Consider the following 12,464-nt stretch of genomic DNA (forward strand, 5'->3'; position numbering starts at 1 on the left):
ATTCCCTTACCGATCAGGAATCCATCTATCCGTGATTTAAACATATTCAACGGGGTAGCCTCCACCACTTCAGTGGGCAGAGAATTCCAGTGATTCACCACCCTCTGAGAGAAGAAGTTCCTCCTCAACTCTGTCCTAAACTGACCCCCCTTTATTTTGAGGCTGTGCCCTCTAGTTCTAGCTTCCTTTCTAAGTGGAAAGAATCTCTCCACCTCTACCCTATCCAGCCCCTTCATTATCTTATAGGTCTCTATAAGATCCCCCCTCAGCCTTCTAAATTCCAACAAGTACAAACCCAATCTGCTCAGTCTCTCCTTATAATCAACACCCCTCATCTCTGGTATCAACCTGGTGAACCTTCTCTGCACTCCCTCCAAGGCCAATATATCCTTCCGTAAATAAGGGGACCAATACTGCACACAGTATTCCAGCTGCGGCCTCACCAATGCCCTGTACAGATGCAGCAAGACATCTCTGCTTTTATATTCTATCCCCCTTGCGATATAGGCCAACATCCCATTTGCCTTCTTGATCACCTGTTGCACCTGCAGACTGGGTTTTTGCGTCTCATGCACAAGGACCCCCAGGTCCCTCTGCACAGCAGCATGTTGTAATTTATTTCCATTTAGATAATAATCCAATTTGCTATTATTTCTTCCAAAGTGAATAACCTCGCATTTGTTAACGTTATACTCCATCTGCCAGATCCTCGCCCACTCACTCAGCCTGTCCAAATCTCTCTGCAGACCTTCTACGCCCTCCACACGATTCACATTTCCACTTATCTTTGTGTCGTCTGCAAGCTTTGTTAACCTACACTCAGTCCCCTCCTCCAGATCGTCTATATAAATGGTAAATAGTTGAGGCCCCAGTAGCAATCCCTGCGGCACGCTTTCTTAAGCTCCACCTTGCACTTTCTGGAATCCACTAATGCTTCAGCTGACTTGCTCTTCTTGTACTTTTTAAAAGCCTTTATTTTCCTTCTCAACGTATCCTGACAATCTCTGATCATCCATGGCTTTCTGGGCTTGTTACTCCTTCATATCACCCTAAAGAGGGAACATGTGGGGCCTGTACACCATTTCCTTTTCGAACACCCCCCACTGCTCTTCTGTAGATTGTCCCACAAGTAGCTGTTTGCAGGCTACCTTGGCCAGATCTTGCTTTATTTTACTAAAATCCGCCCTCTCCCAATCCAAAAAATGTTTTGGATTGCCTCAGCAACTGTGGTGGAATCTGTCACAGCTGTCAAAATGTGAATAAGTTTTCACTGCAGGTTGTTGAATGTGGCTTGTCCTTGGCGTGAAACCTCCTCAGTTTGGTGGAAGCTCTTAATGAAAATATTCTTTAAAATCTGTTTAAACAGTATTAACCAGGCAAGGATAAGCCTCAAGGAAGAACTGCATAATTGTAATAACATTGAATTAACACATCATGGCGGAGGGGTGTTTATTCTAAGAAGTGTTACTGTATAACATTCCTATTGACATTATATAACGCATTTTACATTAAACATAGGAATCTCATCAAATACAAAAAGACACAGCCGTTCTGTGAATGGATTTTTTTGTGCGCTTATCAAGTTTGGGGTATTTGGGGGCACGATGCGCGCGCCCGGAGACCTCGGGCGCGCGGCCGCTGGTCTCCTGGGAGGGAGCGAGGCGCGCGGTCGGCTTCAGCTGTTCGTTGCTCTCCAGCCTGCCTGGACTTTCTTAATTTAGTCAGCCGGTACCATGGCGCCTAGTGAAGAGGATGGCTCGCTGGAAGAGAAAGAGAGCAAGAAGAAGCCCCTCAGTCCCTTCGCTACCGCTTGGCTCACATTCTACAATATTACCATGACGGCCGGGTAGGACAGTCTGGTCACTTTGCTGGTGCAGTGTCACACTGTCAAATCCTTGTGTTTTTTTTTCCTTTTTGTTCAAGCTTGGCTCTGCTAGTCTGGAGCAACCTTCGCTTTGAGTGAATTCATCTTAACCCGTGTATTTGAGTGCAAGAATAGGTGCAAACTTGCACCCGAGGCGGTGATTAACGTGTTTTATTCCAGTGATTATTTTAGTTCGGTCAGTTTTAGCAAAAGAAATTCATATGACACACTGTCCGTGTGTCTTGAATGGAGGAGTGCCTGGTTAGTCTTGTATTTCCTTATTAGGTTGATTACAGAAGCTGCGTCATCTTTCTTCACAACTGTTGTTAAGTATAGATTGACACTATCTCGAGAGGAATGCCGTGAGGGAGGTCGTTCTGCTTTCATAGGCACATTTCCCCGAGTACTTTAGAATATAGTTCTCTGGAGAGCAGGACATTCATTTGTACACCAGATCTAAAAAAGGACACTAAATATGAATCTATTTATCGTTCGTTGTGGTTGCAGTAGCTGGATATCACTGGGAAATAAGTAACTGAGCTACACCCGTTGTCATTTTCTTCACAAAAAACAACTTTAACATATTTACTTCAGAACAAATGTTATCAAAATGCATTTTAATTATAAATTCGCATGCCAACTGTTTCTACTTAAATTGTAATTCAATTTTATATTTTTGTTTTGAAATGAAGTAATGTGATATTTTTACGAACTGTTTAAATTTAAATGTTTGAAACGGCATGAGCTTCATTTCATGCAGAATAACTTCATTTGACCGTAACAATCTGAGGTCTGCACAAGTGGTGTTTCTGTGTCAGAGGTCTTAGTTACGTCTGTGACGTATAATTAAAAAAACAGATACTGTATTGAAAGCTTTTCACACAAGTTTTGAGTTTCTAGAGGTTAGTTTTTTCTGATCAGGTAGAACCACCTCCGGAGGTCCCCAGCATCACAGTTGTCAGTCTTCAGTCAATTCGATTCATTCCGTGTGTTATAAAAAAAGGCTGAAGATACTGGCTATGGGCCCTGACAATATTCCGGCAGTAGTCCTGAAGACTTGTGCTCCAAAACTTAATTCCTAAATCCCTTTGCTGGGCCATTCAAGGGAAATTTAGAGTCAGCCACGTTGTGTGGGATTCACATGTCAGCCAGACCAAGATGGCACGTTTCCTTCCCTTTAGCGTATTAAGGAACCAGATGGGTTTTCACAACAATCAGAGATAACTCACCATGACTGAGACTAGCTTGATGTTCCAGATTTATTAACTGAATTCCACCAGCTGTATGATGGGATTTGAACCCATGTTCCCAGAACATTTGCCAGGACCTTTGAATTATGAGTCCGGTGACAACTACACCACCATCTCCCCATTTTGCTGAATTTATCCAATGAGTAGCTCAAGCATTTGGATCAGATCTGTGCATGATTCAACACAACTAGATAAGCTGAAGCAAGTTGGTGGTAGAACTTTTGTGTTTGAGTGCATAAATTTGTTAGGTATTGTGTTAATGTGAGTTATGACAGGACCCAAAGTGATAGTCATGTTATGACCCTCAGAAACTGATAACGTTTAAGCGATATGAATTTCCCAGTCACTGGCTCAAAGGTTCACAAGAAAAGACTTCACATTTTAAGACGTTTACTATAACACTAAAATTAATAGAGGCTAAATGTTACTTAGGCAACTAATACACTAAACCAGTCTGCTATGAGAAACATGCAGGTGGGCAAACTCAAGTTTCCTTGTCTAAAGATCAGCGCTGCTGTCGGCAGTACAGGACGCAGTACAGTCCCATTCTGGGAATGCCTCCGTGTAAATTTGTCTATCACCACAAGACAGTATGTTTCTGCCCGACTATTTGGTAAGGGTCCTCTGAAATCTGGATATTTTCCCATGGTTTCTTGGGATGCTCTTGATACCACATTCTTATCTGATAGATTTTGTGGGGTTGTGCTGTGCATATTAGGCATTTGTGACAGTATTTTACCACACTCCTGCCCAATCCTGTCCACCACCTGTCTCGTGGTAATAACTCGATGTCTAGATTCCTTCCTTGATAGACAATCCCTTTGGTACAGTCCTTTCTCACCAATAAAAACTGTTTGTTGACCTTGGTGGCTCTGGCTCAATGAGAATGAAAAGACGCTACATCGACGTGGAGTGAGTGGAAAATGTTTTACCCAGAAGTTGGGAGCGGTAAGGGATTATTCCAGGAAGAATAGTCAGAGTCTGGTGGGTTTAGAATACAAGATTAGGGAAAATATCGATTTGTAGGAGTGAAGTTCAGGGAGATTAAATGGGAGCTCGCCAAAAGTACATTGGTAGGTTAAATAGTCATTTAACAATGGGTGGACTTCCATGAAGAAATAGTTAGAAACAAAACAGAGACATTCCTAGGAAAGAGTGTGGTGTCAGTTTCCAATAAATCAACATTATGTAATTGATTTGGATAAATTATTTATGTTTCCAAGCTTTGAGTCAATGGATTAAGTTTAAAACATTTTTAAGTTGGGGTGCTGATAGAACATAGAACATAGAACATAGAACATTACAGCGCAGAACAGGCCCTTCGGCCCACGATGTTGCACCGACCAGTTAAAAAAAAACTGTGACCCTCCAACCTAAACCAATTTCTTTTCGTCCATGAACCTATCTACGGATCTCTTAAACGCCCCCAAACTAGGCGCATTTACTACTGATGCTGGCAGGGCATTCCAATCCCTCACCACCCTCTGGGTAAAGAACCTACCCCTGACATCGGTTCTATAACTACCCCCCCTCAATTTAAAGCCATGCCCCCTCGTGCTGGATTTCTCCATCAGAGGAAAAAGGCTATCACTATCCACCCTATCTAAACCTCTAATCATCTTATATGTTTCAATAAGATCCCCTCTTAGCCGCCGCCTTTCCAGCGAAAACAATCCCAAATCCCTCAGCCTCTCCTCATAGGATCTCCCCTCCATACCAGGCAACATCCTGGTAAACCTCCTCTGCACCCTCTCCAAAGCCTCCACATCCTTCCTGTAATGTGGGGACCAGAACTGCACACAGTACTCCAAGTGCGGCCGCACCAGAGTTGTGTACAGTTGCAACATAACGCTACGACTCCTAAATTCAATCCCCCTACCAATAAACGCCAAGACACCATATGCCTTCTTAACAACTTTATGGAAGAAGATAATCATTTCAATCACAGAGGCTGCAAGCAGTGTTTGAATGTTCACACCAAATCTCATGTACAAGACCTTAACCACTTGCTCACCACAGCGAAACAAATGCAGCTTTGCTACATGGATTAAATGATCTCTACAAAATATCAGACAGTTGCATGGAATCATTCCTTCGTCATTTTCAGGTCTTGAGCTGTTTTAACCTCCAAGTCCTTGCAATAAGTAAACTCGTGGAATTATAGAATTCAGCTGTTCAGAAGGAGGCTAGTTGGCCCATTCAGTCCAGTAAGAGTTTTAACAACACCAGGTTAAAGTCCAACAGGTTTATTTGGTAGCAAATGCCATTAGCTTTCGGAGCGCTGCTCCTTTTTCAAATGGAGTGGATATCTGCTCTCAAACAGGGCATATAGAGACACACAATCAAGTTACAGACTACTGATTAGAATGCGAATCTCTACAGCCAACCAGGTCTTAAAGATACAGACAACATGAGTGGAGGGAGCATAAAGCACAGGTTAAAGAGATGTCAATACAGAAAATCTGTTTGAGAGCAGATTTCCACTCCATCTGACGAAGGAGCAGCGCTCCGAAAGCTAATGGCATTTGCTACCAAATAAACCTGTTGGGCTTTAACCTGGTGTTGTTAAAACTCTCACTGTGTTTACCCCAGTCCAATGCCGGCATCTCCACACCATTCAGTCTATGCAGACTCTTGGAAAGAGCTGTCAGTTTTGTTCCACAATCCAACTTTGCCCCATCTCCAAGTAAATTAGTTATTTTTAAGATCCAACTGAATCAGATTACATCACCCACCAGACAGAAAAGCAAAGTGGTGTGCATGCTGCTGCAACAAATGAAGGGTGTTAAAGTGCTGGTTTGCCACGCTTGCTGTCACATGCAATCCATTGTGTAAAACAAAGGTGGTAAAATGAGCCCAGTTTCTGTCAAAGCTATCTTGAGTTTTTTGAGAAAGTGACCAAGGAGGTGGATGGGGGCAAGGCAGTGGACGTGGTATATATGGATTTTAGTAAGGCGTTTGATAAGGTTCACCATGGTAGGCTTCTGCAGAAAATGCAGATGTATGGGATTGGGGGTGATCTAGGAAATTGGATCAGGAATTGGCTAGCGGATAGGAAACAGAGGGTGGTGGTTGATAGTAAATATTCATCATGGAGTGCGGTTACAAGTGGTGTACCTCAGGGATCTGTTTTGGGGCCACTGCTGTTTGTAATATTTATTAATGATCTGGATGAGGGTATAGTTGGGTGGATTAGCAAATTTGCTGATGACACCAAAGTCGGTGGTGTGGTAGACAGTGAGGAAGGGTGTCGTAGTTTGCAGGAAGACTTAGACAGGTTGCAAAGTTGGGCCGAGAGGTGGCGGATGGAGTTTAATGCGGAGAAGTGTGAGGTAATTCACTTTGGTAGGAATAACAGATGTGTTGAGTATAGGGCTAACGGGAGGACTTTGAATAGTGTGGAGGAGCAGAGGGATCTAGGTGTATGTGTGCATAGATCCCTGAAAGTTGGGAATCAAGTAGATAAGGTTGTTAAGAAGGCATATGGTGTCTTGGCGTTTATTGGTAGGGGGATTGAATTTAGGAGTCGTAGCGTTATGTTGCAACTGTACACAACTCTGGTGCGGCCGCACTTGGAGTACTGTGTGCAGTTCTGGTCCCCACATTACAGGAAGGATGTGGAGGCTTTGGAGAGGGTGCAGAGGAGGTTTACCAGGATGTTGCCCGGTATGGAGGGGAGATCCTATGAGGAGAGGCTGAGGGATTTGGGATTGTTTTCGCTGGAAAGGCGGCGGCTAAGAGGGGATCTTATTGAAACATATAAGATGATTAGAGGTTTAGATAGGGTGGATAGTGATAGCCTTTTTCCTCTGATGGAGAAATCCAGCACGAGGGGGCATGGCTTTAAATTGAGGGGGGGTAGTTATAGAACCGATGTCAGGGGTAGGTTCTTTACCCAGAGGGTGGTGAGGGATTGGAATGCCCTGCCAGCATCAGTAGTAAATGCGCCTAGTTTGGGGGCGTTTAAGAGATCCGTAGATAGGTTCATGGACGAAAAGAAATTGGTTTAGGTTGGAGGGTCACAGTTTTTTTTTAACTGGTCGGTGCAACATCGTGGGCCGAAGGGCCTGTTCTGCGCTGTAATGTTCTATGTTCTATGAAATATAAAACAGACAAGTTCCCCCGGCATCACAATTGGCAGCAACTAATGGCACGGTTGTGGAGCAGAGGACAAGTGAATCCCCACAGGGATCTCTGTACATCAGTGTCTTCAACCAGTGTGCAAGTGTGTAACGGCTGTGGTTGTGCACCATTCACTGAAGGTAAGCATGTAGATGCAGCAGGTGGTAAAGAAGGCAAATGGTATGTTGGCCTTCATAGTGGGAGGAATCCAAGTACAGAAGCAGGAATGTCTTGCTGCAGTTGTAGCAGGCCTTGGTGAGACCATACCAGGAATATTGTGTGCAGCTTTGGTCTCCTTATCTGAGAAAGGATGTTCTTGCTATAGAGCAAGTGCAGCATAGATTTACCAGACTGATTCTTGGGATGGCAGGATTGAAGTATGAGGAGAGATTGAGTTGGTTGGAACTATATTCACTAGAGTTCAGAAGAATGAGTGGGGATCTCATAGAAACCCATAAAATTCTAACAGGATTAGACAGGGTAGATGCAGGAAAGATGTTCTCGATGGTGGGGGAGTCCAGAACCAGGGATCATAGTCTGGGATACAGAGTAAAACATTTAGTCCTGAGATGAGGAGAAATTTCTTCACCCAGATAGTGGAATGGGGCTGAAGGATCTGGAGGGAGAGTGAAATCAGGCTATTGAGTTGGATAATCAGCCATGATAATGAATGGTGGAGCAGGCTTAAAGGGCCGAATGGCCTACACCTGCTCCTATTTTCTACATTTTTGTATGGAGAAGACTCCGAGCTCTGACTTTATTTTTTATGTTTGGGGGGGGAAAAGAGCAGTTTGAACTTTTATTAAGATGCATCTTGTCCATTCCTCCCTGGATCAAAAGACTCTGTACACACCGGCAGTAAGTTGCTGTTTACTCAATTTTGCATTTTGCTCTGATCCATTGAATTTCAAATCTATGTTGCAGACCTCTGGTAAGACCATAACCTAAGTAAATGTGATGTTTATGAGCAATTGATTCAGCTGAACAAAAGTGGGTGTGCCATGGAATTGTTTGCCTCATTGAAAGTATTCTGTGATTTCTGAGCAAGATTATGAATTATTGCCAAAGTAAAGACAGTTTTGTGCTATCATAACCTTTACAACCAGCAGACAGAGGAAAATTTCGACAGTCTGAGCTGGTTTTGAACGCAAATGTCTAAATCCATACATTCCCAGTTCCCTTTCCACCTTCTCTTCAAACTCACTCTCATAAAATATATTCAGAATTGACTCTTTAGCTAAATGGAGCCCATAGCCATCCATGACTGCGGATCAGCCTCCAACTTACCATTTATCAGCGCAGGCTTGGAGGACTGAAAGACCTGTTCCCGTGCTGTACTTTGCCCTCAAAACCTACTGTTCCACTCCAATACTGACACCTAAACACCACTTGGTGCCTCAGGTTTCATGTTCTTCTAATGGGCAAATCCTTCCCATTACATAACCTGAAAAAGGGAAATCAAGAGCACAACCCCAACTCTACGGTACTGACAGACAGCTCTTCTCTTCAAGGAGTCCCTTGGAATTGAGGATGACTTGCTTCCACTCCAGTTCCAAAGATTCTGAGTTGGCTAATATGGCCAATGTGCAATCTGCAGATAAGTTGTTGGGTTTGTGTATTTTCTCCCTCAACTTTGCTTTTTTGTGTTCCTGACGAAGTCTCTCTGTCTTTGCTGCCTTTCTGAATTAACATTTTCCATTTTGGTTGGTCATAAGCCAGGGACTCCCATGAGGTGATTGGGATGTTTGAGCTCTTCATGGATATTTTGAGCACACCTTTCATGAGTTTTTGTTGTCCTCCCGGGAGTATCCCGTCATAGCCATATTCTAAATAGAGCAGTTGCTTTCGGAGTCTGATGTCAGACATATGAAAGATATATCTTGTCCAGAGTTGGTTTTGCATGATTAGTGCCTTGATACTGGGCATGTTGGCTTAGGAGAGGACACTGCGGTTAAAATAACTTTCTTATCACAGATTTTGGGGGATGTTGCAAAGGCACTACTAGTGGTATTCGTCCAGTACTTTAAGGTGCCTTCAGTAGGTTGTCCAAATCTCTGAGGCATGTGATAGCGACGGGATCTGTGTTTGAGATGCTGGTCTTCAAATACTCTTTTCCTCAGTTGGCTGAAGGCCGAGCTGGCACATTGGAGGCGGTGGTGAATTTCGTCATCTATGTCTGCATTTGCCAAGAGAATGGAGATATGGAAAGGCAGTTCTTGTTACCCATATCATTGCCTTTGTGCGAAGTACAAAGCATTACAAAGTCAGAGAGACTTAGAATAAATGGATAGCAGTATTAGAAGCCCACCATTAGAAAGTGCTGATGAGCACTGATGCCAGCTCAGCAGTACCTATTGTCGGTAAGAGCTAAAACTTATTAAAATGCACCAAGTCTAAATATTTCAAGTAGGAGATGGGGGAACTCCTAATGCTTACCTTGTAGCAACAAGTGCCCAACAGAAAATGTTGGTAACACTCATCAGAGTTCTGCTTGCAACAACCTTTTTTAAAAATTTGCATTTCCAGCTGTTGTTCCCAAAGATTTATTTTCATAATTCTGATAATAGCTGAATACAGGTCTGGTAATCTTCGGGATGAGGACATCTTCCTCCAGAACCAGACATATTATCACAGTCGCATCATTCACCACTACTGCTCTCTCGATGATTCATTGAAGGGTATTAGCAGCAGTGGTGAAACAGGAAGTTAACCAGCTATCTGGGCTTTCCTTTCCTGCTGTCATTTACATGCAACAGAGCACTCAGCAGGAAAGAAGATTAAAAAAAAATTCTGTGCAAGACCTGGTAGTAGGACCCCTTTGCCTGATTTTTAAAAATGTATTTTCACCTGTACAAGTCCAGTTCTCCATCGACAAAGCAAACCCTGTTTCGCTGCCCAACATCTTCCAAAGGAATAAGGAGTAGATCCAATTCCTCTGGATAGTCTATGAGGCATGCAACGCCCCACAAACATCAAACTATGCCAGCTTTTGTGGATTTACCACAAGAGGTGCGATTTCTAAGTAAAATTAAGTCTTATAATAGAATGCTCAAAACTCAGGCTGTTATTCATAAGCCCAGAAAGGTGACTGCAAAATCAGCTCAAGTGCAAATACTTTGAGCTGTCACAAAATTTTGAGCATGTGTAGTTGCAGGACCAGCAGAAACTGCACATGTGCTACGAATTGTAAGACAATGGAGATTGATCTGTTTAGGATGACTTCATCAGTTTAATTAGGACACCTTTCTTAACTTTAAAGTTTATTTATTAGTGTCACATTACATTAACACTGCAATGGAATTATTGTGAAAATCCCCGAACTATACCCGTTTATAATTCGGATACTATATAAATATTGTCATATATGTAAACAGAACAGAATTAACAGTTTAGTTTGTAAAAGAAAAGGGAGATAACTGCCTTATTTACTTGCGACTGCTTACAAGAAATAATGTGGCAGTGTTTTGTACCAACAGACAAATGCTAAACTTTCCAATACATTAGTTTGGAAGCTGTAGCAAGGCAACAGCATCTTAGTGCAGCTTACGTGTTTGCTTTAGTGTGTACCAGGAATGATCTGGGTAGTTTTTAATTCCATTTGCAATGTTGGGATCACTTTTGTTAATACATTCACGCACTTGATTTTTTAGGCAGGATTCTTGAACTTAACAACTTATCTCAAATCCTTGACTTAGATGCACAATCATTCAATAATCCTAAATGTGACAATATATCCTGCTGTACGTACTGTGAAAAAGCTGTACATGGACTTTGAAAAATACCTGTATTTCCTTTCTTAAAATCATTAACATTTGCTGCAAAAAATGATTGCATGTGGAAATCACTTGGATGTTGTAATAAAGTTGTGCTGTGTAGAAAAAATTGTGCTCATCTTTTTATTCATTTATGGGACATGGGCGTCGCTGGCTAAGCCAGCATTTATTGCCCATCCCTAGTTACTCTGAGGTGTAGGTACACCCACTGTGCTGTTAGGGAGGGAATTCCAATATTTTGACCCAGTGACAGTGAAGGAACAGTGATATATTTCCAAGTCAGGATGGTGAGTGACTTGGAAGGGAACTTCCAAGTGGTGGTGTTCCCTGGTATCTACTGACCTTGTTCATCTGGATGGTAGTTGTGGGTTTGGAAGGTGCTGCCAAAGGAATGTTGGTGAGTTCCTATCATGGATCTTGCAAATGGTACACATGGCTGCCACTGTTTGTCAGTGGTGAAGGGATTGAATGTTTGCAGAAGGGGTAGCAAGCAGGCTGCTTTGTCCTGCGTGGTGTCAAGCTTCTTGGCAGATGGAATATAATGTAGGAAAATATGAAGTTATGCACTTTGGTAGGAAGAATAAAGGAGCTGAATACAATTTAAATGGAGAAAGACTGCAGAAGACTGCAGCACAGAGGGCTCTTGGGGTTCCTTGTACATGCGTCACAAAAAACTAGCATGCAAGTTTAGCAAATAAGGCAAATGGGATGTTGGCCTTTATTTCAAAGGGAATGGAGTATAAAAATAAGGAAGTTTTGTTAAAACTATATAAGGCACTAGTTAGACCACGCCTGGAATACTGTGAACATTTTTGTCCCCTTATCTAAGGAAAGATATACTGGAATTGGAGGCAGTCCAGAGAAGGTTCACTGGGTTGATCCTGGTATGGAGGGATTTTCTTATGAGGAGAGGTTGGGCCTGGACTCACTGGAGTTTAAAAGAATGAGAGAGAACATTATTGAGACAAATAGGATTCTCGGGGCTTGGCAGGGTAGATGCTGAGAGATAGACTCTCCGCCAAGGGGAAACAAAGATGAGAGGGCATAATCTCAGAGTAAAGGATTGCCCATTTAAGACTGAGATGAGTAATTTCTTCTCTTAAGGTAGTGAATCTGTGGAATTTTTTTTACCATTGAGGGCTGGGTGATTAAGTCTGCTGAAGGCTGAGATAGACAGATTTTTACTCAGTAGGGGAATCAAAGGTTGTGGGGATAAGGTGGGAAAGTGGAGTTAAGGATTATATCAGATCAGCCATGATCTTATTGAATGGAGGAGCAGACTCATTGGGCTGAATGGCCTACTTCTGCTCCTATGTCCCACGGTTTTCTCTAAAATGGGTAGACACAAACCCTCCAGGGTTTGTTATTGATGTGCATATGTAACATGGAACATAATGATTGAGTACTAGCCCGCCTCATCCTGTTGCAGCTTTTGGAACAGTTGACCACACCATC

General features: G+C 42.7%; 1 protein-coding gene across 3 annotated transcripts in view; it reads left to right on the forward strand.

The window, feature by feature from the left end:
• Positions 1-1,616: 1,616 nt before the first annotated feature.
• Positions 1,617-12,464, forward strand: part of hacd1 (3-hydroxyacyl-CoA dehydratase 1) — a 63,868-nt gene continuing 53,020 nt past the window's right edge. For 2 of the 3 annotated variants that reach the window (XM_078234741.1, XM_078234754.1), the window contains exon 1: positions 1,617-1,846. In XM_078234741.1, coding sequence (XP_078090867.1) covers positions 1,734-1,846 — 113 coding nt within the window. In that variant the 5' untranslated portion in view covers positions 1,617-1,733. The remainder of the gene's footprint in view (positions 1,847-12,464) is intronic. The other variant, XM_078234746.1, reaches the window with a different exon arrangement.

Source organism: Mustelus asterias, chromosome 2 (assembly GCF_964213995.1).
Source record: "Mustelus asterias chromosome 2, sMusAst1.hap1.1, whole genome shotgun sequence".
Lineage (NCBI taxonomy): Eukaryota > Metazoa > Chordata > Chondrichthyes > Carcharhiniformes > Triakidae > Mustelus > Mustelus asterias.